Genomic DNA, 26,637 nt, shown 5'->3' with positions numbered 1-26,637 from the left:
TCATAAACTGAAACATGGGTGTAATTGGTTCCGGAAGTCTGTTCATAAACTGAAGCGTTCATAAACTGAAGCGAACTTTCCCATTAAAAGTAATGGAAAGTGAATTAATCCGTTCCAGATGGGTCCGCGGCGTTCATAAACCGAAAATTCATAAACCGAGGTGTTCATAAACCGAGGTTCCACTGTACAGTACTTTCATCAGAGGCTGCAGTCTTTTTTTGTGGCAAATAATCCCCCCTCCCCTCTACTTGTTCCTAGACAATAACTCTGCAGCTGCTGGAGATTCAGGAGGAGCAAAGGGGGAGCAGCACCACCAAGGAGGAAGGACCTGCGGAAAGGAAGCAGCCAAGTGCCGCACTGGGTGAACAAACTCCTGCAGCCTCTGCTCAAACTGCAGAGCTGCCTCTCAGGTTCTCCGCCAATATTGAGAAGGAGAAGCCAAGCACTCAGGGTGAAATGGACACAATAGACACTGCAATTCTGGCACCTCCAAAACCAGCGGCGGATGAGATGGCACCTGCAGTGCAGGGGCCCACAGTGTGTCCAGAGGGCGAGGAGGAGGAGAGTGCGGCAAGTCAGCACACCATTGGCCCCACCTCTCAAGCTGCTCTAGCCGACAAGCAGCTCGACTTCGCTGGAGCCTCACAGCCAAGACCAACGTCCAGCCCTATGCAAGCAGATTCCAGGTCAGTGCCAGGGCGAGAGGGAAATGAGAACTGTACCCATTACAGGAATCTTGCCTTCCCCCCCACCCCCTAATAGCATGGGGTTTAAGGCACAAAGGAAGAGCCTGGCTTCCCCCTTGTTGGGTGATAAAGCTGAGGCCTGGTGCCTCCCCTCAACTGCAGCTGCGCCCGGGATTCATTCCTCCGGTCTCCCTTCACGCTGATGTGGCCCATATCCAGGGACATGAGCACACAACAGGCAGAGTTCAAAACAGAAGCTCAGCCTTGAGGAGTAACATCTCAGCCTAATTTACTGCAAATTAAATCAAACGTAACAGAACAAAGAAAACATGGCTCCTCTCTGTCTTTCTTCCTTGGAGAGAGAGCTGCAAAAACCAAAAACTATACAGAGCGGAAACGGCCTATCTCAATTTCCTCTCGCAAGACTCCAACAATCAGTGCTGGAATGTAAACAGACATGTGACATGTAACAATCCCACACAGATCTGCAGCACGGGAGGAATGGAATTCTCAACACCCCTCTGCTCCATTCATTTGACATCAGTGCTAGCACTCCCCTACTCCCACATTTAACCCCCACATCAACCCTGTGAGGTAGGCACTACCCAATGAGCGTCTCAGGACTGAGGAGAGATTTGAACCCTGGTCTCCCTGGGTTCTGGTCCGTTAACCACTGCATCACGCCGACTCTCCTTTTCCTTCTGTCTTTTTCTCTTGCAGTCTTCTTGAGGACAAGGGTAGTTTCTTCGAAGTTGCCACTCCCAAGCCATCTGCATCGGGAACTCTCTTGGCAGAAGACGAGGAAGAGGAAGAGGTGGTAAGAGCTTTGAGGGGGTGCAGTGGTGTATGGTGCCATTTGTGACGGCTTAAGGTGGAAGGCACCCCCAATTTTTCCTGTGGCTGTTACGGGGGCTGTATTGTTACTGTTTTATGGCATGTTCATACTGTATTTATGTTTCGAGCGTGCTTTCAGCTGCTATGGCCTTGGAGTAACAAGTGACTAACAAGTCCAATCAGTCCAATCACTTTATTGGGGTCAATGGCCACTATTCAATACTAACAATAGCTGGAGCCACAGCCGCTGACAGGCAGCAGAGCCAACTGCTTCCAGTTTTGTCCTCTTCCTCCCTGCTGAGTCCTGCAAGGGGCAACCCTGAGACTTGCTAGGAGAAAGCTAGAGCCCACATCCATGGCTTCCTTCTCCCCCTTGCCTTGCTGATGGGCCTGCTCAGCTGGCCACCTGAGTCAGAGCCTGCTCTGCCAAGCAGCAGTGACCTAACCCTGCCTTTCTTTCTCTCTGTTTCAGAGCCTTAAGGGTCAGCCTCCCCCCACCCCACTCTTTGATGATGACGATGACGATGACCTGAACCTGCTGGGATGAGCGGCCTGGCAATGCCATGGCAATACTTTCTTCTCTCAAGAGCTTCAGTGATTGCTGATCTGGGGCTGAGATGGATGGAGCAGGGTTTTTTCCTGTGGGCCTCCCCAGATTGCTCATTTGGGCTGAGGTGGCCTTAACTTGTGGTTTTTGAGGCTGCTGGCAGGAAGAGGGGTGACGATCTCCCCCCACCCCCTCTCTCTTGGTAGCAAATATCAATTGGGGGACTTCGTTTAGCTTCAAAGTCCTGACTGTTTAATTCACCACTGCCGAACACACCTGCACCCTGCACCCTTTTGACCCAGCTGCTATTGGGGGTAGCGGTGGGTATCACCTCGAACAGCTCCTTTCTGTGGAAACCAAACTTAACCTATTGCCATAGCTCACCTCCAGTTTTGAACCTTGGCAAAATTGGATCTTGGAAAAAAATAGTAATACTAATAATAAAAGTGCAATTAAAATAAATTAACCCTGTTGCCTCAGCTTCTTTCACTTTTGGTTATGTAGGCCAAAAACCCACTTATAGGGCACCTTAGGTGCTTCACGTACATACACCTGGTATGGTAAGAATTAACACCAGTCCTGTGAGGGAGGCCAGTATTAATAATCTCTTCGTATTGCAGGTGGGGAGGCTGAAACAGAGAGTGGCTTGCCTAAAGGTTGAATGGTGAACTCATGATAGGCAGAAGGTGGTGCCGTGGTCCTTGTCTCGACTTGGAGGCCATCAATGTAGCACCTGCAATGCAGTTCTATCCCACCCTCCAAAGGAGCCCAGTACAGCAAACAACAAGGCAATAAACCGACACAAAACATTTTTAGAACACCTAAAAACATTTTTTTTATTAGCCACCTCCTCAAGATTTCAACAGGAGTGTTTCAGTACCTCCTGCAATGCTGATGATCAGGGAGGCAGGGATAGAGCAATTTTGGGGAGCCCCTTTCCTGAAATTAAGGAGTCTGTAAGAACTGACCTGACACACGCCTGTAGTCACAACCTACATTTAAAACACTCTGATGCAGCAAGTTATTTTTGGGAACTGTAGGAGACCCCATGTTCTGTTCACAGTGCTACAGTGGGCAGTGTTCCCTGTGAAAAGGGGGTTTGTTGCAAAACTGCCAGGCATTTGCAGCTCTTTCAGGGATCTCCTAACTGCTTCCTGTGGGAATGGGTACCAGGATGTGCTGTGTAAAGTAGTACTTGCTTTTGTATGTCTTGAATCCGTTGACACTTGGCTTTACTGGGTGCCTACGATTTCTAGTATGATGAGACAGGGAGAAAAGTTTTGTCACCTCTTACTTGCCTTTTCCCTACATGAAAAACTTGCAAATGCAAGTTTCCAGTTCTTGCCTTGAAGCCCTGTTCATTAGGGCTTGCAAACCCTGGTGCCATACATATACCTAGACAGATGGTCAGATAGCTATAGGTCAAGAGATCATGGCAGGGCTGAAATGGCCTCTCCTATCAATTGCTGCCAGAGGCTACACTCAACCTGCGCTTCACATCACCAAAACACCAGGCCACCTCTGTGACCAAGCTCATCTCTGCCGCTCTTGCAGCCTGGGCAGGAGTTGCTTGATCATAAGCCGGTTCCCTCTCCTGCTGCTTAGAATCTGGACCCAGGTCACGTTTTCTTGTTGGCTATGCTGTATCTTGGAACTGGGGCCAGCCCAAGACATTTTGGCATCTAAAGCAAACCACAAATAGTGCCACCCCCTGGCCAGGGAAGAAGGGGTGAGTGAAGTTCTGCAATCAGGAATAAGAAGTGGAATAAAGATCTACCTTTGGAACAAAGGGGGGGGAGTCAACTGTTGGAAGTGGGACTCAAGGGCCATCACGGGCTGGAAAGGGACACTTCCTGAATCACATTGGCTCGGTGCAGAGCGCGGGAGACCCCAGAGAGCAGGAAGGAGTGAGCCACAGCTGTTGCTCTCACCACAGCAGCAGCAGTGGGAGATTCATTCCTTGAAGGTTGAATCTGCTGCCTCTCTGGATCCTGATGCCCTAAGCCAGGGGTTCCCAACAAAATTTTCTCGAGGACCCCTCATCGAGCCGCTATTGTGACAAGGACCCCCATTAATTCCTAATCCTAAAATTAAAAAGTGGTTTTATTTATTTTTCAGTTGTTTTCCTCTTTTCTTTATCCTTCTTGGGGGGGGGGGGGCGTTGGTGTGGTGGTGGCTGTGGTGGCGGCGGTGTGATGGCCATCTGGGGGTCGGGGGGTTTCCCTCTGGAGGGGGAGGAGGTTTCTACCCTTTCACCTGGGTTGAGGGTGGTGGTGGGGCCCTCTCTTCCCTGTCGTCCCCTCTTCTTTTCTCCTCTGGGGGTGGCTGTATTTGCGGCGGTAGCAGCGCCAGCGCCAGCAGGTTCGGTGCGGCCTTTGTTCTTCGAGTCCCCACGAGGCTCCCCGTGTGGCGCGCAGGAGCTGCGGGATCGGGGGCCTTCGCTTGGGGGGGGCTCCTTCCCCCTCTTGGGTAGCTAGGGGTGATGGTGACTGCAGTCGCGAGGCAGGCCCCCCAGGAACGTTGCGCGGTGGGAGCTTTCGGGCCACGGAGCTCCGCTCGGCTGTCAGCCGGGCGCCGTCGGCTTCGGCCCGGCGGGCCTGTGGGGGGCCTCAGCAGCTCCTCACTTGCTACGCCGGACGTTTCTGACGCCCACGCGGTCGCCGCGGGGTCCGCGGCCTGGAAGGCGGTTTCGGGCCTCTAGGCCCAGGGGTTCCGCCGAGTCTCCGGCCGGGCGCACTCAGCCTCGGTCCGGTGGGGTCGCTGGGGGGCCTTCAGTGGCTCCCCAGTTGATCCACCGGGCTCGCTTGGCGCCCGCGCACCAGCGGCGGCAGTTCCGCCGTTTCCGGCGGGCCAGAGGCTTGGCATCTAATAGCATCTTGAGGACCCCTCTGGCATAGCTCGCGGACCCCTGGGGGTCCCCAGACCACCTGTTGGGAACCACTGCCCTAAGCGGTTGCCTCACATTGCCTCATGGGCAAACCAGCACTGCTTGGAATGTCTGGGATTATGATGATGCTGATTCACTCAATGTTTTCCCTCAATAGCTGTCTGCCTTTGCTCCTTGGTAGATGAAAGCAAAGCACTTTGGAAGCCAGCTGGGCTCTTTACAATATGTCTTGTGTGACCCATGCAGCTAGATTGAAGCTGGGTTTGCTGGTAGCACCTTGGTGCCATTGCAAAAAAGGTCTGCAATCCTTTTTATTTATTTATTTATTAAGATAGCATTTATTGCAATACATAAATGTAAAAAAACATTGAGATACATTCATATGCAGATAATATTATATAGCTTTGAAAAAAAGAAAAGGGGAAAAAAGAACGAAAAAAAGAAAAAGAATATCTAAGGGGGGGAAAAACCAGAAAGTTGGAAAATTAGAAAAAGGCGAAAAAACAATAAGAAAAATATAAAAAATAAATTTTATACAAAGAAGTTCAGATCTTAGCGGATACTTCCACCGCCTTCTACACAGTAATTTACATTGTATTCATTAAATTCCCTGTCTTTCCGTAAACTCTTACAATTCAAGCATATATACTAATCCACACGTATGTTTTTAATTCTCTCATCTTGCAAGGTTATTCTAAACATAACCATGTTCTGTTCCCCATGTCTGTTTTCTTTAAATATTCATTTAAGCAGTCCCATTGTTTTTTGATCTCATCTTTGGGTTTTTGTCATATTAAGTGTAAGTTTCACCAATTCTAGGTATTCACATATTTTATTTATCCATTCTCCTTTTGTCGGTATGAGGGTTCCTTTCCAATTTTTAGCAATTATCATTCTAGCGGGGGTTGAAGCATATAAAAAGATATTTACTTTGTCATGTGGTATGTTGCTACCTAAAATACCTAGAAGATAGGACTCTGCTTTTTTAGCAAAAGATGCTTTTATTAATTTCTGGATTTCTGTGTGCACCATTTCCCAAAACTTATGAATTTCTGGGCATGCCCAGAAGGTCTGCAATCCTAAGCGTACTGACAGCACCTAATGCATGGTAAACCAATGGGGCTCGTTTTGAGTAAAGCCATTAGGAATGGGGTTGCTGGATAAAACTTCTCTAAACCCCCAAGTAAGTCCAAACCACAATTCTGGGAAAGCATTGGGTTAAAAAAAGAAATGTTGCTGGAAAGCTGCATACAGATGCCTAAATTACTATTTTTATTTTTATTAATTAAATGAATCCCTCTCCTTTTGGCAACTCAGAGCAGCTTAGAAAATGGCTTGCATTAAAACCCTGTATGTTAAAACCGGGGGGTGGGGGGGAGAGAGAGAAAAAAAATACAGTACAGTACATTAAACCATCGAGCCATTGATAGTTAAAAGCTGGTTAAAAAGGAACGTTTTTGCCTGGCACCTGAAGAGATGTAAATATGGTGCCATGCAGGCATTTCTGGGGAGAATTGTCTGTATGTACTAAGATCCACGAAGTGCCTCTTCCTGCCTTCCCAGCCTCCCTACTTGAAGAAGACCAGTGCAAAGAAGACTGAGACAATGAGGAGAATGATGGTCACGGCGAAACAAAGCCTCAAGTTCTCCACAGACGCAGGAGCCTCAGAGTCTCGGGAGGAGGCTGTGTAGGGAAGCTCCACCAAGACAGGGTTCTGCACTTCCTGCACATGGAACCAGCTCCGGAAGCCCGGCCCTGAATGGAAACGCGTTGCTGGATATGCCGGCACAATGCTACTGACAGTGAAGACAGGAGAGCCGGCCCGGGAGTTGAACTCCACATCCAGAGTCAGGACTGAGTCACTGAGAGGCAGGTCTAAGGCACCCGGGGAGTCTTTGCTGTCTCCCGGTTCCTCTCTGTCATCCAGCTTCAGCTCTTTCTGGGGAGCCATCTCACACAGAAGGGCTTCGTCGTTCCTCAAGGCCTGGAGCCCTGCTTCCGGCACAAGGGTCACCATGCGGCAAAATGGGCAGACCACGAAGGAGAAGGCCATGTTCTGGCAAACCAGTTTCCTCAGACAGGCCAGGCAGAGCGAATGGCAGCACCACAGCAACTTCGGCACTCGCCCACTCGAAGCCTCCTTGTATGCCTCGTAGCAAATCCCACATTCTGCCATGCGCGCTTCTGGCCGCAAATCAATGGCGGGAAGCAAAAGCGCCATCTCCTCTCTTTTCTACTGCCTTTGAGATGGTTTCTTTCCCAGCTCCCCTGCTTCGGGATTCTGACTGAGAACCCCCAGACCACAAAGCCAGGAGCGCTCTGCCCATCTATCAGCTCAAATAGTTCGGAACCCAGGGACAGGCTCCTTCCAGGTGGCCTTCAGAGCCTTCTGACCCAGCTAAATAGCCCCAGTGTGCTAATTGAGGGCTGCTGGCTGGCAGATAAGGGAGGGATCTTTGTATTCCAAAGCCACACCAAGGCTGAACTTTAATCCTTAATTGATGACTTGTTAACAGAAGCCGGCTTGTTTTGTTTGTGAAGGGATCTATCTCCATGGGGCTGGGGTGGGGTCAGTGCTGGGAACTGGCTGTGAGGCATGCCAGCCTAGGAATATCATTCATTGCTTCACAGATTTTTTAAAAAAACAACAACAACAAAACAAGAGTATGCTAATGCTTACGACCACATACCCTCCAACATTTCTCTGATGAAAATAGGGACTTCCCATTCCATAATGATAGTTTTACTATTTCTACCCCACACACATCTTACTGGGTTGCCCCTGCCACTCTGGGCAGCTTACAACATGTATAAAAACATAATAAAACATTAAACAAACTTCCCTATACAGGATTGCCTTCAGATGGCTCAGGGGTTGGATAACTCCATCCCCTCCAAAATTTCTCCAATGAAAATTGGGGCATCCTAAGGAAAAGTGGGACATTCTGAGATCAAATCAGAAACCAGGATGGCTTCTCTAAATCAGGAACATTCTGTGGGATGTGAAACACACAGCAGTTCCTAGAATGGACATGCTAGGGGATGCTTTGTGCCAGCCAGGAGAATACTTCCTGTTTCCTCCTCAGCTGGGACAAACTTCCTCTGCATGTGACTAGAGGTGCGCACGGCCTAACCTAGACAGGGGAGCACACCTCCTTATGTTGCTGCTTCTCCATTTTTGTTTCTCTATGTGAGAGCAGAAGTAACTGCATGTTCGCAGTCACTTGGGACTAACTCCCTTATGGGATAGTTCCATCCACAAACACACACACACACACACACACACACACTTTTGTAATCTAAGTCTGCCATCAGGGATCCAACTGTGAACTGAATAGATGTGAGTAAACTACTTTTATATTGACTTTAATAATATTGTTGTGTCTATTCTTTTTAAGAGGGACAAGAAGGGATCTTACCAGGAATCTTAAATAGAGAGGCTCAGACGAGCCTGCAAAAAGCAAACCACTATGCATTTAAAGGGGAATGTTTAAACTCTGCTAAAATATAGAACTTGCTAACGCAAGTTAGAAAGGATATCATTAAACAATATATCCTCTCCTACCTCCCTGAACATTCCCACACATTCCTGGTAAATATGGACACCTGGAGGTTCTGCAACCAGTGCTATTTTTCAAGAAAAAGATGTGGCAGAACTTACCATAAACACCTCCCTCATTCTCTTAGAATGGCAATGGTCCCCAGAGGCAGAGCTAGCAGGGACGGGGCGAGTGTCTCGGGGGTGCGGTGAGGCATGTCACCCCCCTCTCTTTTACACACACCACCTGTCACACATTCCAAAGTTACACATTAGCAAACATGGGCGTACCCAGCATGGGGCAGGGGGGCAACTGCCCCCCTAGAAGCAAGGGGGGAATGGTATAAAACAGCTCGAGCTGGAGCTGGCAGCTGGAGAGCACGGCACGACAGGCAGGGACACTGCCAGTTGTGCTCCGCCTCGGCCTGCTCGGCTGAAGCGAAACGGCAGCAGCGGCAGTGAATCTGCCTCCGTTGAGGGAAACCTGGACCTGGACCTGGGCTAACTTCAGCCCACACTCCTTCAAGTCACAGCGAGCACAGCACAGAAAGTGCTGCCCCGTGCCGTGGAGCATTGTGGGGCAGCACTTTCTGTGCTGTGCTTACTGTGACTTGAAGGAGTGTGGGCTGAAGTTAGCCTAGGTCCAGGTTTCCCTCGACGGAGGCAGCTTTGCTGCTACTGCCTCGTTTTAGTCACTGCTGCCAGTAAAGTAGCAGGTGAGGCAGAAGCGCAAGCGCGGGTGGCTCCGTGTGCTGCCTCGGCCAAGGCTGGAAACGGCCCCCTCCCCTCTGGGGTGTGTGGACGTTGACCACGCCTCCTGGGGGGATCCTGGGCACATCATCACCAGCCAGCCAATCGGGTGGCTGGGGGGGCGTGGCTGGTGTGCCCCCCCTAGTTTTGATCCTGGGTACGCCCATGTTAGCAAAGGCTATTCACCAGGGTTGCCATTTTAGGAGCATTCCAGACCCTTCCATTTCAGGTGTAACAGGGAGTCCTTGGAGCACCCCACAATCACCTAACCTTGACTCCCATAGGTTCAGGTCGAGCGTCACAAGCAAGAGACTTTAGCCAGGAGATGGAAACAAAACAGCAGCCAGAAGACCTGATCTTTCTTGTTGCAACAAAGCTCCCCAATGCCACAAAGACTAAAGCAGCCAGAAGCCCTATCAATGGTTACATCCATATTTCAAAGTTTCCATGATACATCTCAGGATAGATATGTCACAGAAAAGGCATACCCGTCATGCAAATATAGTCTTTCACAAAGGAAAGTATTTACAGTTCCTTGGTCCCTGAGTCAAATCAAATACATCCCTCTGTCTTGTCCAGCTTGATCCCACTATGGGGTGGATAGGCTTTGTGACTGAGATGGTTATCTGTCTGACACTCTTGGGGCAGGATATCACTGGTCATGACTCCTTGGGAAGGCCATGCGGATGTGACTGTACATCTCAGGGATTATGGTGGACTCGCTCACCCCTCCCCTTATACCTCACTTCCCTGGGTCCTAAATGCCATTGGAACTGAGAAGATTGATACAATGAGTTATTTCTTGTGAATTTCTAAAGTTTTCCCAGTGCATAAATACATTTATCAGGGAATCACTACATTTGGTATTGACACTTTTCCTGTTTTCCTTTGTTTGGAGACCTGGGGCTCAGCGGGGAGCCACAGACTCCTGAGCTGAGCTTCCCTTGCAGATGCAATGCCTTTGCATATATTGTATGCTGCTGTTGTTTTCTCTTGACGCTAGAGGTTTTGGTTTGACAGGTGAAAAGGCAGAGAGGTTTGTGTGGTATGTGTGCAAGTAACTCTTTATCTTTGTCTCATGGTGTGGAGAGGCAAGGCTTTCCAATTTCCCAGTAACAAAGGGCCCAAACCTGAGATGCAAAGGCATTCCCTGGTGTGCCCTGGAAATGGAGGTCAATTGAGAGAGGAGAGCAGAGGAAGGCAGGTGGGGACAGGGTGAGAGCAGGCTGAGGTTGGTGGGGCAGTGTGCCATTCGGCTTCATGAACCAGTTTCAACTGCTGGAAAGTTAATTCACATCGACTGGGCACAAGCAAGGAGGAGGATTCCAGGCAAAATAAGACACGCCTCTTAAGACAGCTTTATTCTTTTGTGGCTGAGAACATGGAGAGGAGGACCTTTCCCAGCTGCAACTCTGCTGTACCCCCTAAAATTCAGTGGCTTGGCTGGAGGACAACCTTAGCATCTTTGTGTAAACAGCAGTGAGGACCCAAGGCAAAGGGCAGTTGGTGATGCATGGCACCTGGAAAAAAAAGGACAGTCCAGCTTCCCAACCAAGCGTGAAAAACTGGGAGAATGCAGTCAAGCTACTTTGAGGCAGCTTCCCAGCCCCTTCTTTCCTGCTCCCAAGAGATGGGACTCATGATTTAACAGATTTTAAATGGAATTATGAATTGACAAGACACTGGCTTTTTCTGCCATCTATGAATTCCAACTCTGGGGAGTCCAGCTCTCCCACCCACCCTCCCACCCACTTTTTCAGATGTCATGCTGGAGTCATGTTGACTTGACTGATATTTTGGGAAATGGTTTGCCCATTTGCCCTCTTTACATTTGGACACCTCTCCATCTATAATACCAAACTTGCCATGAGGGTTCCCAGGCTGAGGCAGCAGACCTTATTGCTGTTTGTATGTTGGGTGCCATTTTGAATCAAGATGGCAGACTGAAATCTCTGTTTGGCATGACTTTGCCCATTCTGTGGCATATGTTCAGCCACAAGTAGAGATACGATCGCTAGGTTGAGCCAAGAGTGCTCAAGGCGTGTGTGTGGGAGGTCTTAATTGATGTGTGGATGTTGGGTGCCATTTTGAATCCTGGACAGTGCCTGTGTTGTTATTAGTGTGTGGGGTGTTACAGGAGAGGTAGTACCATGCTCCTTCTGGGGTAGTTTGTTCTCTGGGAGCCAGCCAGCAAGACATCATATGGAGTAAGAGAAGTTACCTCTATTAGGAAAAAAAAGGCCTGCTCAGGGTGCCATGCCTAATGAGCACAGCAACTCTTCTCAATAGGTCATGTCCCTATGAGGCAGTTGAGGAGCCTGAAGGTCCCCCACGTTCCCACAGCTGCCTAAATTTCCTCCTTCCCTAGATTCATTTAAAGCAATCTGAGACTTTGCTGACATGCCTGTGCTCCTCCCTCTTCATACCTCTTCTGGTTCTGGTAGACCAGGGAGTTGGGAAGGGTAGCTAGTTCCTCAGCCCTGAAATAAATATTTCTTTTTTACAAGATGAAACTATTTATTAATTTAAGGTTCAACCTCACTATCAATCTCATGGATTATCCCATAAAATGCTGCAGCTCTGAGCCAAGGGTTCCCAAACTTGGGTCCATGAAATTCATTCAGTTGGCCCGTAAAACACAGGTTGAATTCAAACTGAAATCAATAAAATACAACGCAAGAAACAAAAGGAGCAATATAAATACAACAAAAATCGTACAGCACCGTGCATTACAGCTGCTACAGCAGGCAGAAAGACCATTGAGTGGTCCACTGAGACTGTCAGCACTTTTCAAGTGGTCCACAGGGGAAAGTTTGGGAACCATGTCAAACACACCTCTTTCTGCAGTTGCACCCAAAGTAGCACTAGGTAACTAATTCAGCTCGCACAAGGTTCCATACTTGTGCAAGAACTTCTCCCCCTCCCCTTGCCCAGTGCCCCCCCCTAAATCTGTTCCAAGGGTTCTGCCAACCATTGGATACCTGCCCATCTGTCTATCCTAAGGGAGCAGGAAGAGACAATGCAGTTTGAGTTTCATACCCCGTTTTTATTTCTCTGCTGGATACATGTGATGCAATCACATAAAAACAGACCAACACTGGGGGAAACAGAGATTCGTGCAGGACGTGTGATGATGACAAAGGGGTCGTTGCTCCAGCTAAGCCGCTGCCTGAGTCCCTGGCAGAGGCCAATGATCCTTTCTACCAAGGGCAAAGCAAAAGTGGGCCATAGGCCTATATTTCATTCATGTGTACAGTGGTACCTCAATTTAAGAACAGCCTGGTTTAAGAACAATTTGGTTTACAAACTCCGCAAAACCAGAAATAGTGTCTTGGTTTGAGAGCTTTACCTCGGTCTAAGAACTGAATTCGAATGGTTGAAGGGCACCGGCGGCGGGAGGCCTCATAAGGGAAAGCGCGCCTCGGTTTAAGAACGGTTTCGGTTTAAGGACGGACTTCCGGAACAGATTAAGTTTGTAAACCAAGGTACCACTATAATGGTGTCTTCTTTCCCCAGGGCACCTCTGCGAATTTTGGCTCTGTGAGTGGGTGGAGGGAGAGGGAGAGGGAGAGCCCCTCCACACCCACCGAAAGGGGCAACAGTGTGCAAGGTTCTTTGGGAGAAGTGAAGGTCCTAGCATAGGCACCCTGAACTTGTGAGTAGAGTGATTCGAACTCAGGCCTCAGGGTCGGTTCCTGCTGGGAAGGGAAGGCAATTTTGAAGCACCGACCCATTGACTGGTAAATAGTATTATAATAATTTAGTATTTATTTGCAACCCACCAAACATTAAAAATTTCCCTATAAAGGTCCGTCTTCAGAAGCAAAGCTAATTGGTTTTGTCTTGAGGTGGGAGGAGTATAGGAAGGAGGGGTATGGCTCACCTGACAGGGAGCTGAGGAACCTTTGGCCCTTTAGAGTTCATTGCACTACAATTCCCATCATCCCTTGCTGTCGGCCACGCTGGCTAGGGCTGATAGGAGTGGGAGCTTAAGGTGACCACAGGCTCCTCACACCCCATGGCCTACCACTTGCAATCCCACAAATCTAGACCCCAAGGCACAAGACTGATAAACCCTCCCTGGGGACCTTGCTGTGCTCCTCACCCCACAACAAATGCCCAGGCAGTGACCCATCTACCCTCCATTGCTTTGGAAGGGCCCAGACCCCCAACTAATCTGTGCTGCCCACACTGCACACCAACTGCCACATAGGTCTGTCTGGCCTTGCCCCTGATTTCCCAGCGGGGTTCTTCGGAGGATGTGGGAGCACAGCAGCAAGTGAAGCCAGCACAACCTCATGCTGCAGCCCAGAAACATCAAAGTAGGATTGGGAAACCTGGTGGTGAGGAACTTTTGGCCCTCCATATACTGCTGAATGAGGTATAGTTGAGGGAGCTGGGTACATTTAGCCTGGAAGAGAGTGAGAGGAGATACTATAGCCACCTGCAGACTGCAAAAGCCACCTGAGATTAGCAGACAAACCGAATGAATGCACATTCTTGCTAGTTAGCATGAGAAGTGGTTAATACCACAGAGGTGTATTACTGAAAGGCAGATACTGTACTCAGAACATAGAAATATAATTGGCTGTGTGGTGTCGTTTCCACTCCTTTACCTGGATAGGATAGGAAGAAGCATATAGTACTTCACGTAGCTCTCTCTCCCCCTTTGATGGATGCAGACATGCTTCTGCTAGCTCAGGTTTTTTAGGCACATGCATGAAGCTGGTTATACTGTAAATATACCGTATTTTGCCTGCATGGTTTTTACTGCTACTGTTGCTGTGAACCTATTACAAGTTGCTGCCTGTTTTTTTGTTTAAGAGGGGTAAGAAGGGGGAAGGCACCTTACTTTGTTAGCTGGATGTGCTCAAAACAAAGTTTTATAGACAAATTCCTATGCTTTATTTTGTTTCAGCCCACAAACATGGGTGCCTGGAAAGATAAATTGCAATTAATATACCCTCTGCTACCCATTAAAACCCGGCCCACACAAATATCAGTGGCTTCAAGAAGGGAGACTCTGACTAAACATCAGGAGGAACTTTCTGACAATTTAAGAGCTGTTCAACAGTGGAATGTTCTCCCTATGGACTCACCCTTCACTGGAGGTTTTAAAGCAGAGGTTAGATGGCCATCTGTCGTGTATGATCTAGTCGAGATCTTTGCACTGCAGGGGTTTGAATTAGATGACCCTCTGGGTCCCTTCCAACTCTACAATTCTGTGGTTCTGTTCTATATTTGTACCCTGCTGTTTCTCCTGACAGGGACTCAAGGCACCTTATCTGGATGGGGCACGAACCACCCTGAGCAAGGAATTGTGGGTAGGTGGGTGGAGAGGGATTACTGAGGCACAGCCTCCATGACCAGGCATAGGCAAGGCCTCCCTTCCATAGGGTTTCCGCCAATCTCTCTTCTCTTGGTTTTCCTTTTAAGTTTTCCTTGTAAGCGTGGGGGAACTTCAGGCTCTCCAGACATTGCTGAACTACAGCTCCTCTCAGGCCCAGCAAGGATGGCCAAAGGCCAGGGATGATTACAGGAGTTGTAATTCAGTCTCATTTGGAGTGGCAAAGAATCCCCACACCTGCACCTGGGACTAAGGCTTCCTGGCAGGCAAAACAACACTTCATTCCTCTGATGCATTTTACCTTTTACTTATAAAATATTTGCAGATCCTTTTGGAGAGAATTGTGATAGAATAAAGCATTGCACTGTCGTTCACGTTGGCTGACTTTGCTAAAAAGGACAGACCTAACCTCTTGGCTTTCTGGTAGTTCAGATGTAGGGAGCCTTTGGCCCTCCTGTTGCGGCTGAACTACAATTCCCATAATCCCTGGGTGCTGGCCACGCTTGTTGAGGAAGATGGGAGCTGTGGTTCAGCAATGCCAAAAGGTTTCCTCACTCACCTGGCTCCAAGAGAACACAGGACGATGAGTGTGAGCGAGCGGTCAGGCAGTGAAAAAGGTTCAGGGATTTGTTTCTTGGAAGTTGCAAATACGAGTGTCCACTTTCTCTTGGCAGGAAACCTGCCAAGCAAAACCGGGTGGAGGTTGGTTTCTTCTGGAGGAGATGTTGCCTTGGCAGACAATCAAGGTCAATTACTGACCAATGAACCGAGAGGGATGATGACCCAAACACACACATACTCGACTAGCAAAAAACATGTAGTGGGTGGGACGAGACCTCCACCCAACCAGGGCTCTTCCTTGACTTACCCACCCACACTTTGGGGGGGGGGGTCCTTAATGCAGTCATCCCAGCTAGAGGGCACCAGGTTGCGGGTGGCAGCTTTAAAATGCTGGCCTGGAAAGAGTTCAAAGTGGTCTAGATTGGGAGCTGGATGCTGGACAGCTGGGAATCACCAACCACTCTCTCCCAGGGTGACAGGTGAGACAGCTCCCAGGCACTTTTGCTCCACTGGGTGCTGCTACAACTCAGCCAGTAGTGACCTAAAACCCAGCCACAGAAATACATACGTGTGTGTGTGTGTGTGTGTGTGTGTGTGTATATATATATAATATACACAACCAGCCCTGATTCGTTAGGTGGGCAGACAGCAGGGAATCACTTCTCCTGTACTGAAGCCCCTAGAACCCACTCTGCCTATAGGTTGGGACTGGCATCTTTAAATAACCCCAGCCAGGCTGCCAGAGAAGACGTGGTGCTTGCCTGTTCCCCAAAATGTGAGGGTAGCTTTTCAGGAACTGCAAGCACCGTTCTGCCCTCAACCCGGAGATGTGCCTCCATCTTGGCCTTAGAGCAGCCACAGCCAACAGCTGAGCGTTGGGGAGGGGGGGAATTGCAGCCATGCTCTGTGAGCAGAGGATGGTGATGGTTACGCAAACAAAGAGCAAGGAGGTAGTGCAAATCCCGGACTGGCCTACGCAGCACGCCAAAAGAACCATTGACCCCACCCCACCCCTGGCAACCCAGTGCGCAAGGTTGAGGGGGAAGAAGTGGGCACATGATGAGAGTGACGCTGTCCCCACGTGGGGCTATCCGCTGTGGAAAAGACGGATGCGCTGGACGATGTCCTTGCGGCACAGCGGGCAGGTGCTCAGGGCCTCGGAGCAGGTCTGGCAGCAGCAGACGTGGCCGCAAGTCAGGAATACCACCTGGGCCTGGAGGAAAGAGAGGAAGAGGAAGAGGCAAATGCTAAAACCACAGCTCTTACCAACAGCAGGGTCTCCTTGCCACCTGCCCCTTGCATACATGTCGTCAGAGATCAGCGTTTTATTCCAAAGCATTTTGATCCTGCGCTTCATCCTCACCCCCTACCTGCACAAAAAAAGCCTGCCAGAGCATCTGACAAACAAAACAGTTTCTTCTCTCAGGTTTGACATCTAAGACATGACACACAAGGAAAAAGGGATGGGAAGGAGAAGGAAAAAAGCAAGTTCAGGCACAAGATAAGAATGTCATCAGAGGATCCCTGTTGGATCAGGCCTTGAGAAACATCACAGATTAGGATTGATGGGTTTTAGGAAAGCTTTCTATAGCCGTGGCCTAGAGATGGAGTAGCATTCCATTGTGTCACACTAAGTCCCTGATGCCTCTTGAGGATCACTGACTCTGCCCGACATGCAGGTTAAGCTTTCAAAGCTCCTGGGTGGAGGTCAACCTACCTCTCGCTCCATGCAGACCACACACTCACATCGGTGCTCTTCTGGTGGTGGGGCAGAAGGAGCCATGGCGGTGGGGGGCTCTCTGCTGGTCCCCGGAGTAGCAAGCTCTGCCTCGTCTTCAGGCTTCAGCAACTCTGCAAGCAATTGGAAGGAGCTGGTCACTGAGAGCAAGCAATTTTATGCAGAGTGGATGCTTTGCTGATGAGCTGGGCTGAAAGGGAGTGGAAGAATGCCACCCTGCCCCAAACAAGCTCATGAGAGATGGCGAGGGGAATGGGGCTTGTGCCAAACCTCAATCCCTGCTCCGACTCTGTGCAAGGCGGCTTATGTCCTTAGGAGAGAGGATCCAGCAAGTTACCTGGGATGGTTTCAGCCACGGCGTGGATCTCTCGGGCCTTCCGGATGATGGAGTGCTGCAGGCCTGTCTCTGTGATCCCCAACTGGAAGAGGACATAAACAAATGGCAGAGCGCAGAAAGGAGCTTTCTGAACAGCATGGTTCTCTCCCAGGTTTACTTTTATCCATTTCACTGTGTGTGTAACTTCTATATCAGTACAAATTACGCTCCAGTTCGGCGAAAGGTGGCGGGTGCCCATCGAGACTGGCAGGGCGGAAGGCAGGGAGCCCAAATGGTAGGCGGAGCCAGAGCCAATCGCAGGCAGAGCCAACTCATTCTAAGGTTGTCCCCATCCTTCTCCCTGCAAGGGGCAACCCTGAGACTTAAGAGCAGTGTGAAGTTGAGAGGTTGTGCCACCTCCACCACCACCCCGGACTTGTTGTGCGAAGGTATGCAGGTGGGGGCTGGCTGAGGGAGGGCAGATTGAAGCTGGGGCGGGGAGCACCCCACATCATAGCCGTCAACTCTCCTGTTTTTCGCGGGAAACCCCCGTATTTAAATCCATTTCCCGCTGTTATCCCGAATTACAAAATATCCCGTAAACCCCCCCGGATTTAGAAGAAAGCAGCTCCTGCCGGCCAGGGAGGCTCTCAGCTGCATAACTGTCCCGGCTCCCGGCAGGCTGCTCACTCACTTGGCTTGCTGAGTGCTGCTGGAAATTGCCTCTGCGCATGCCCGGGCATGCGCAGAAGCGATTTCTGGTGCCCAGACATGCGGACACGGGCAGCCCAGCACCGGAAGTCGCTTCTGCGCATGTCTGGACATGCGCAGAACCGATTTCTGGTGCTGCTATGCCCATGTCTGGGCACCGGAAATCGGGCAGAGTCGGCACCGGAAGTCACTTCTGCGCATGTCTGGACATGCGCAGAAGTGACTTCCGCTGCTGCACCGCTGCTGATCCCTTATTTTCCAATCCGGAAGTTGACAGCTATGCCCCACATGCCCAGCCTCCAGTGGTGCGGCCCAGAGGAAAGTTCTGAGAGCTGAACAGAGAGGCCATAAGGGAAGCATCCGGCCCCTGTACCTGAGGTTCCCCACCCCTGCTCTAACCTTCCCCACATACCTTGGCCAAGTCACTTGGGACCATGGTGCTTAGCATTTTGAGCGAAATCCGGTGATGTGCAAAGACGGGCGTGTACTGGTCAGCTGACAGGTCTGCCAGGAGCTTCACGAGCTGTCGTTCCAGTCCTTCCTCCTTCAAAGAAAAAGGAGAGCAGTGTTACCAGGTGGCCTCTTGACTGGGAAACCCAGACCCAGGAAGCCTGGAACCTGCCACAGGTGAAAGAGGAGGCCAGAACCGTAAGGTGCTGCCAGACCGAGTGAAGCCCATGGAAAAGGCGACCTTCTCCAACCCAGCACTTCTGCTAGCCAGTCACCTGCAGCCGGAGTGAAAGGGGTTTCTGGTCCAAAAGCCGCTGGTACTGAATCAGCCAGTAGTTCTCTTGCTTTGTCTCACTCTTAGCTTCCAGCTCCCTCTGCAAGGAAGAGAAACAGAGAGCCAGGGTGGTGTAGTGGTTAGGAGTGTCAGACTAGGGTCTGGGAGAGACCAGGGTTCAAATGCATGCCTCCCTTGAGCTTCTTGGGGGGGAAAGGTGGGATATACAAGCAAACAAATGATCATCGTGTGCAGCTTTTGCAGATTCCAGGAGTGTAGCCTGACACTTGGCCTGCTCCAAAGCACCTCTGAGAGGGTAAGAGCCACCAGGTGTGGAAACGGGCAGAAGGCTGAGCCTGTGTGTGAGTGAGAGAGAGAGAATCAGCCCCGCTCACAGGTGAGTTGTCTCCTTACCAAGATGGCCTGCAGCTCTTCTTCCCGCTGCCTCTTCTCCTTCAGCAGCTGCTGCAGCAGGTAAGTGAGAGCTTGCCGCTGCTCTGTGATTGCCTCCTGAAATGCAGCACACAGGCATTAGGAAGCATGCACCATGAGGGCTGTGCTGCAGTGCGAAGTGGCTGCCCCCAGAGGAGGCAGCTGGCTCTTCCACTTAGTGCAAGCCTTCCAAAGCAGAGGCTGCTCCAGCCACCTTTTGGGGGATGCTCAAGCCGGCATCCACAATGGGGAATCATAGGCCTCCTGGGATCTGAAGGCAGCCCTCCAGGTGTTTTTACCTGGCCCTTGAGACTCTCCCCAAGGCATGCCCTATTTCCCCAGGTTGCATCCCCCCACCCCAGGCTGTGCCCATGAACTGTGATAATAATGTTTCTTGCTTGCCTTGATGGAGATTGGGGGGGGTGGGGAGTGAACCACTGACTTTTCCCGCTAAAGTCATACCTCGGTTTAAGTACGCTTCGGTTTGAGTACTTTCAGTTTAAGTACTCTGCAGACCCATCTGGAACGGATTAATCCACTTTCCATGGGAAAGTTGGCTTCAGGTTAAGTATGCTTCAGGTTAAGTACGGACTTCTGGAACCAATTACTGTACAGTGCTACCTCGCAAGACGAATGCCCTGCAAGACGGATTTTTCGCAAGACGCATTCGTTTTGAGAAAAATTCGTCTTGTGAATCGCGGTTTCCCATAGGAATGCACTGAAATTCAATTAATGCATTCCTATGGGCAAAAAAAGAAATTTCAATGCATTCCTATGGGAAACCAAGATTCGCAAGATGAATTTTTCGCAAAACGAATTGACTCGCGGAACGAATTAAATTCGTCTTGCGAGGCACCACGTACTCAAATTTGGCATACTGAACAAAGAGTCACATCAGTTGCTCCACCCACCTTTGCCTCTGGACCCACCCACCACTGGCACGGGGCCCCTGGAAGGCTGCCCATGAAGCAGTGCTGCTGTAAAATGTTCCCCATCCCCAAGGCTAGAAGGCGGCTTGCAAACATCGTCCTAGCTCTAGGGTTTGAAGTTCGACCTGGACCATCCTGGATGCATCCTCTCCCCATCTCCATATTCCACTGCCTGCTCCCCAAGCTCCAGATGCAGCACAGACTCAAAGGTGCTAAGCTGGGTCACAAAAGCCCCAGAGGTTCCTTCACCCTCATACAGAACCTTCTGTTTGAGGTTTGTTTAAAGCAGGTGGGGAGGCAATTAGTTGTGGCCCTCCAGATGTTGCTGAACTGCAACTTCCAGCAGCCCCAGCAGCCAGGAGGAGATGGAAGCTGCAGTCCACCAACCTCTGGGGGGCTGAAAGGTTTCTCCCTCGCCTGGTTCACAACAAGGATGGCTAATAGGGTGATGACTTTTTCATTTTTCCCCCCCTCAAAAATTATTTCCTGTAGCACAAATGGATGAACTTTTGCCTATTAATGGCTAAAATGAGGTATATTCCATTGAAATATTTAAAAAGGTCACGCACAAACCGTTTTTAATTTTTTTGTATGCTGTTTTACCATTTCATAAAATTGCATTAACAATTCTATATATATTTTGTATCAAATTTGGACACAGCACCACATTCCACAATGGTCAGTGTTCTTAGCAACATAGGGTATACAAATGTCACACCTGCGCAAGGTAAAAGCCCCTTTTTGGGACCTCAAAACTCAGCCAGCAGACCCTGCCGGGCATGCTGGGAAAAGAACCCATAGGAGAGGTAGCAAAACATCGTCCTCTAGCGGCGTCTATACTAAGCTTCCCTGTGTGTTTGATGACCCTATATAATGTTGTATGTATGTGACTCTAAAGCTTGGGTTCAATTTTATATCTGCTTACAGTGACTTCAAAAATGGTCCAAAAACTGATAAATAAAAATTTTAAAATCATTTTGTGCGTGAGGTTTTTTTTTTATCAAATCTCTTTGAAAGTAAGATTTTATCTAATCTTTAATGAAAGCTCATCAAATTATGATACAGGGAAATGAGGTTGTAAAAAAAAGTCATCACTCTAATGGCTAATCCCAAATCCCAAATTGTTTTTGGCTACTCCCAAATTCTCTGCCCTCACTTGGGTGGATGGAAGCTGAAATTCTGCACCACTCCATTTGTTCTGCTAGCCACGGGGCAAAGAGTTGCTCAGTTTGCACAGCTCCCGCCCTGGCTTCAGAGATTTGAGCAGGCTTTGACACCCCCCCCCCTTCCTACTTTCAAACACCTTTCTGCAACCCTGAAAACCAGAGCCTTGCTTGGATTTCCCCAACCCACCACTTTCCCCCACCTTGCAAAATAAAAGCCGGGTATACTAATTGTGATTAATACACCCTGTCCTCCGCTGGCTGAGGAGAGCAAATGGAGAGGATGGAGTGCTCTTTGGGGATGTTGCTTTTGGAGTGGCGATTTGAGAACAACAACAAAAAAAAAAAAAAAAAACACTGAAGCAAAACCAGCAAAATAAATAAATAAATTCAAATTTAAAAATTTGCAGGAAATGTGGAATGCTCAGCAGATCTCAACCCCTTTTTCCTGCCAGCCCACCCACCACTTCCCCCTCTGAACCCTGCAGCAGGCTATTCATGTGGATCCCCAGGTCTCCAAGAGCAGTAGCGTTTGCAGTGCATGCTAAATGAAGCCCCAGGAGGCAGGAACCAGGGAATCCTCCCGTCTCATCCCCCCAAATTCCTGCCTCAAGCACCAAAACACCTCAGAAAGCAGAAGGGAGAGCGGGGCGGGAAGAACGTGAGCCAAGGGAGAGGTCCAAAAGAGGCTGACGTACCTGCAGCGCCTCTGTGTCCAGCTGCTGCCTCTTTAACTCCAGCTGGGTCAGCTGCAGTAACTCTTTCTCTATTAACTTAATCTAGGCAGAAGATGAAACAAGGAGGGGAGGGGGAAGGTTTGTTCGGTTTTTACTTGCATTGGGAAGGACTTCACTCTCTGCTGTTCGCACCCTGGTCCTATAACTGCATTGCTGTGGTTTCTAGCACTCATTTGGCCCAAGGAGAATTAAGATGAGCACCTGGAGGTCTCTCCCACAGCACCCTCCTTGCCTGTCACTGCTGTGGGGCCAAGAAGGGTTTCACTCTGGGGAAGGGAGTCCTCATGGTGACCAGCTTTACGCTGTGAGTGTGCAAACTGCAGGTGGGATCCTCAAGAACAGCCTTCACCCACCTGGAATCCTCCAGATGCTCTGGACCACAGCTCTCATCAACCCTGGCCAAAGATGTGGGGATAAACAAAGCCCGCTGCAAAGAGTCTTTGGAAATGCAGCTTTAATCCCCTCCCCTGACAAATCACAATGAAATACCCTGCTCTCCTAAAACCAAGGGGAAACCTTATCCTGGGAACTGAGGTGCCCTTTCCTCAAAGGCCAGATGCAAGCCTTCAGCTAAAGCAGGGCCGGGGAACTTTTGGCCCGCAAGATGCCACTGAACTACAATTCCCAGCAGCCCCAGCAAGCACAGTCAGTGGTAGAGGAGTGATAGGAGTTGTAGTGCAGCAACATCTGGAGAGCCAAAAGGTTTCACATACCTGTAAACCTGGGCTGGGCGAAGCTGTGGCTCTCCAGCTGATAGCAGAGTACAACTCCCATCGTCCCTTACCACTGGTCATGCTGGCTGATGGGAATTGGAGTCCAGCAACAGCTGAAGGGTCACAAGTTGCCCCAGTCCTGAGATAAAGACACCCCCCACTTCACTCTAGAAGTGGAGGTAGCTTAGGAACATAGGAAGTGTCCTTATCCAAGCCAAACCATTGGGTCCATGTAGCTCAGGATTGTCTACACTGACTGGCAGCCGTTCTGCAGGGCTGTAGGCAAAGAGTCTTTTCCCAGCCCTACTTGGAAATTGCTGCTGGGAATTGAACTTGGGACCTTCTGCATGCAAAGCGGGTGCTCTGCCACTCTGCTATGGCTCTTCCCACTAGTTAGCTGGCCAGCCTAGGATCACTCGTGAGCCACTGAGCATCCAGGAGGCTTCTGGGAGAAACTGGGTGCAGGTTCCAGAGCTTGTTACAGTTCAGCAAAGCCACCAGAGAACAGGGAAGACCACAAACACCAGCACCTCTCAGGAAACCCTCTCCCTGGGCAGAAGAAAAAGCCTTTGGGACCCCAGCTAGCCAAGTGCTAAGGGCCGGGCGGTGGGATAGCGCAGACAACCTTGCAAACTCTACCACCTCAAACCACTGGCAACAGCTCACTGCCCCCGGTGGGGGACAGCCTGACCTTAAGAAGCAATGTGTTACATGTTGGCCGGAATGGATTTGACAAGCAGGTCAGAAACAAATTAAAATGAATGAAGAAACTTATACACAGCAACCACTGTAATAATGGAGATCATGCTATTCGTGGGTTGCCATGGGATGGAAATGCAAATGGAGCCCCCTTCCCTCCTGCCCCCAGAGATGAGGCAGACCTTCCTGGGCCTGAGGGAGGTAGGGAGAGGATTCAGCTGCCCAGAGCCCCAGAGAGCTCCCCTTGTTCCAATGGCTTTGAGAAGGAAGCTGGACCAACTGTGAACTGTTCATCCCACCCAATTCCAGTCCCTGCAGACCCATGATTTCCGCTCACCTGGTTTCTGATCTGGCAGTGCATGAGATCCCTCTTCACCTGGAGGGCTTCAAATGCAGCCTTCTGCATATCACTCTGAAAAAATAGAGCATGCAAGTTCAGGAGAGCACCCCCCTGCCAGTTGGGGAACATGTTCCAAACGGAATAACATCAGGCCCCATTGTTGTGGGCGTTGAGAAATAGCCTAAAGATTTACCCCAGTTGCCACAAACCTTGCCTACTTGTAGACATTTTCAACCACAACTCCTATCAGTCCCAACCATAATGGCTTCATAGGAGGCAAATCATAAATTGAAATCATTATTAAGTACAGAACAGGACAGAAAACACTGTGCATATAAGCCAAAACAGAGTGGTGGGCTGTGATGAAAAGGGGCAAGGGAACTCTTTTGAGAACGCTTCCCTCCCACCCAGAAGTGCTCCAAGAGTAACCTGGGGCCAAAGCACAGAAAGAGCTAACAACTTAGCTAGATGGACTTGGTATGCAGGGGGTTGGACGAGATGTCCTTTTGTGCCCCTTCCAACTCTACAATTCTGATTCTCCCCCCCGTCCATACTTTGCTTTGTTCGCCCTCTCCCATCCTGCATACAGAGGTGCCCTTTTTGCACCCATATCCAGCAAAATACCTCCTGTAGGATCTGGCTGATGGCTTTGTTCTGATCCAGGTCCTGCCAAGCTAGGATTTGCTGGAACTTCTGATCCATCTTGGCTAGGCTACAAGAGAAAACATTCCAAGGGTTACCGCCATTGCCTCTCGGGAGACATACGCAAACTGAGGGTGAGAAGCACTTTGGAAGACCTTTAGAGGCTGTTAGGACAGGAGCCACTAGTATCAGTACGTTTGAAAAAAACCAAAGCCCGTCAGAGGATGGAACCAAACTAACTCCAGTGGGTTCAGGGAACAGAGCCAATACCCCAAGCACTCTCTCTTTCCCTCTCCCTCTCCCTCTCCCCCTCCCTCCACTTTTCTGGCTTACTCTAGCAGGGCCAGTGTGAGCATGGTGTTCTTGGGTTCTGGCACATGGGGATGGAGGGACCCCCCACTCCCATGCACACCACCATGTCACCATCTATTGCCAGACTTCCAATCGCTCTAAATGACAAGTGATGTCAGCTGATCAATGAATGGCATCATGGGCCATAATTAGACTCCCTGAATGTGAGGAGCAAGACTGACCGATGTGCCAGAGGTTTCCCACCCCTGCACTCACATATCTATACGTTTCTGTGATTAACAAAACAGAGGCTCTATTTATGTGGCAAAACATTTCAGCTTCTACCTTTGCCAGCTATTCCACTAAAAATGAAAGCCCGCTGTTTCCAAAGTGGCACTTACAGAGCTTTGAGACTGAACGTTCAGAAGGGCTTCGTTTGCAGAAGCTAAGTGATGCTGGTGTGGTTCTCCAGGCTGAGGGCATATGGTGGCAAGTGCACACATCCCTCTTTGCTAATCCTGTGGCATAATTTCTACTGCTGCTACTGACAAGTCCAACAGAATGCGGCCCTCAGAATCGAAATGTCTAAGCAACTGCTTGCTCCACCTTTCCAGCCAGAGCAGCTAGTGAGGTGAAAAGCAGGAAACATTTCACCTCATGTATAAAACTTTTCTCTTGTTAATCACAGCAATACACACACACAAAATAATAATAATAACAGCATCAGCTCCCTTTCTACAAGTACAGTGTTGTGGATAGAAAGTCAGCCTGTGGGATAAGAATCGGGATCAAATCACCCCTCAGCCACAAGGCTTGCTGGGTGAGTCTGAGCCACTCTCTCTCAGACAAACCCACCTCGCAGGATTGTTGTGAGGATAAAAAGTGGAGGGAAAGCACATTATGCTTCTTGGATGAAAGGTTAGATTTAAATAATAATAATAATATGGCCCCCTCCCCACAAAGCAGAGAAATGTCCCATTCTCTCTGGGAGTACCTGGAACAGGTCTGGTTGACGAGATCTTGCCGGCGTGACTCGTAAGCCACCTGCAGGAGCTTGTTCTTATAGGTCTCGGCCAGCATCTGCTGCATGGCCGCTGTGGAGGAAAGAAAACGCAGGAAGTCAGGGCCCTGGAGTCTTCTCCTGAGCTTATAGGAGCCTGTTCAAAAACTGCCATCTCCCGCACATTAGAATAGCACCAAAAATTTCCAGAGATCAGGAAGCAGCTCAGGAGGCTTCCAAATACATTCCCTGCCTCCAACATTCCACAATTTAGCAGAGGTAGGAAAACCTGGGGGGGGGGGTGTTACAGGAGAGCTCAAAGAGCAGAACAAGGAAGGGGTAGGGAGGGAAGCGTTGTGTCTGCTTCTTGGGAAGGAGGAACCAAAACGGCATACAGAGTGCATAAACCTCAAGAAATACAGAGTGCATAAACCTCAATGGTGCAAAACCCTGGAGAGTTTTGGGGGATTTGTGCAGAATTTTGCGGGCAGCGCTCTTGCTTAAGATTGTATCAAAAGCATCCTAACAATCTCTTCCACGCACTAAGCCAGGGGTGGGGAACCTCAGGCCCCAGGGGGCCAAATGTAGCATCTCAGGTTTCTCTGTCTGGTCCTCAGAATCCTCCCCAAGACACAACGCCTTACTCTGGCCCTTACTTTTGCCTGGCTGAAGTGTGTCCTTGAATTCTAAAAAATACCTCGTTTGTCACGATGGAGCGGGTGGGTGTGTGTGTGCATGTGTATGTAAAAAATAGGCTACAGTACAAAAGGAAAAATTTATATTTGTTGTCCTACCCACTTTAGCTTCTGGCCCCACCCACCCTGGCATGTGGCCCCCAGATGGCTGCCCAGAAGAGAATGCAGCCCTTGAGAGGGAAAATATCCCACGTTCTTTCTGTAGAAATCAGCATAGTCAGGAGCAGCAGTTCTATGCCTGGGGTGTAAAGGGTCCCACTCCATAACTTCCACAGCCGCACTCACAAGCCACTTCCTTCCTGCGCAGCTGCTCAGCCTCCTCCTGAGTAATGGCCATCAGCTGCTCCATGCGGATC

The 26,637-nt window shown here is 49.7% G+C and overlaps 2 protein-coding genes across 6 annotated transcripts in view; one reads left to right on the top strand and one right to left on the bottom strand.

Annotated features, from left to right (window-relative positions):
- The window catches only part of FKBP15 (FKBP prolyl isomerase family member 15), a 32,493-nt gene extending 29,964 nt beyond the window's left edge, over nt 1-2,529 (top strand). For all 4 annotated transcript variants that reach the window (XM_035112668.2, XM_035112667.2, XM_035112669.2 and 1 more), the window contains 3 exons: nt 259-686; nt 1,407-1,503; nt 1,993-2,529. In XM_035112668.2, coding sequence (XP_034968559.2) covers nt 259-686; nt 1,407-1,503; nt 1,993-2,067 — 600 coding nt within the window. In that variant the 3' untranslated portion in view covers nt 2,068-2,529. The remainder of the gene's footprint in view (nt 1-258; nt 687-1,406; nt 1,504-1,992) is intronic.
- Nucleotides 2,530-10,996: 8,467 nt separating this feature from the next.
- Nucleotides 10,997-26,637, bottom strand: part of LRSAM1 (leucine rich repeat and sterile alpha motif containing 1) — a 32,825-nt gene continuing 17,184 nt past the window's right edge. For both annotated transcript variants that reach the window (XM_060270660.1, XM_035112671.2), the window contains exons 15-25: nt 26,567-26,637; nt 25,581-25,680; nt 24,278-24,365; nt 23,651-23,725; nt 21,863-21,943; nt 19,055-19,150; nt 18,642-18,740; nt 18,329-18,460; nt 17,227-17,308; nt 16,869-17,002; nt 10,997-16,364 (exon numbers count right to left, since the gene is read on the bottom strand). In XM_060270660.1, the coding sequence (XP_060126643.1) occupies nt 16,239-16,364; nt 16,869-17,002; nt 17,227-17,308; nt 18,329-18,460; nt 18,642-18,740; nt 19,055-19,150; nt 21,863-21,943; nt 23,651-23,725; nt 24,278-24,365; nt 25,581-25,680; nt 26,567-26,637 (1,084 nt within the window). In that variant the 3' untranslated portion in view covers nt 10,997-16,238. The remainder of the gene's footprint in view (nt 16,365-16,868; nt 17,003-17,226; nt 17,309-18,328; nt 18,461-18,641; nt 18,741-19,054; nt 19,151-21,862; nt 21,944-23,650; nt 23,726-24,277; nt 24,366-25,580; nt 25,681-26,566) is intronic.

Source organism: Zootoca vivipara, chromosome Z, assembly GCF_963506605.1.
Source record: "Zootoca vivipara chromosome Z, rZooViv1.1, whole genome shotgun sequence".
In the NCBI taxonomy this organism is placed as follows: domain Eukaryota; kingdom Metazoa; phylum Chordata; class Lepidosauria; order Squamata; family Lacertidae; genus Zootoca; species Zootoca vivipara.
This window is presented reverse-complemented; position numbering and strand designations above follow the sequence as displayed.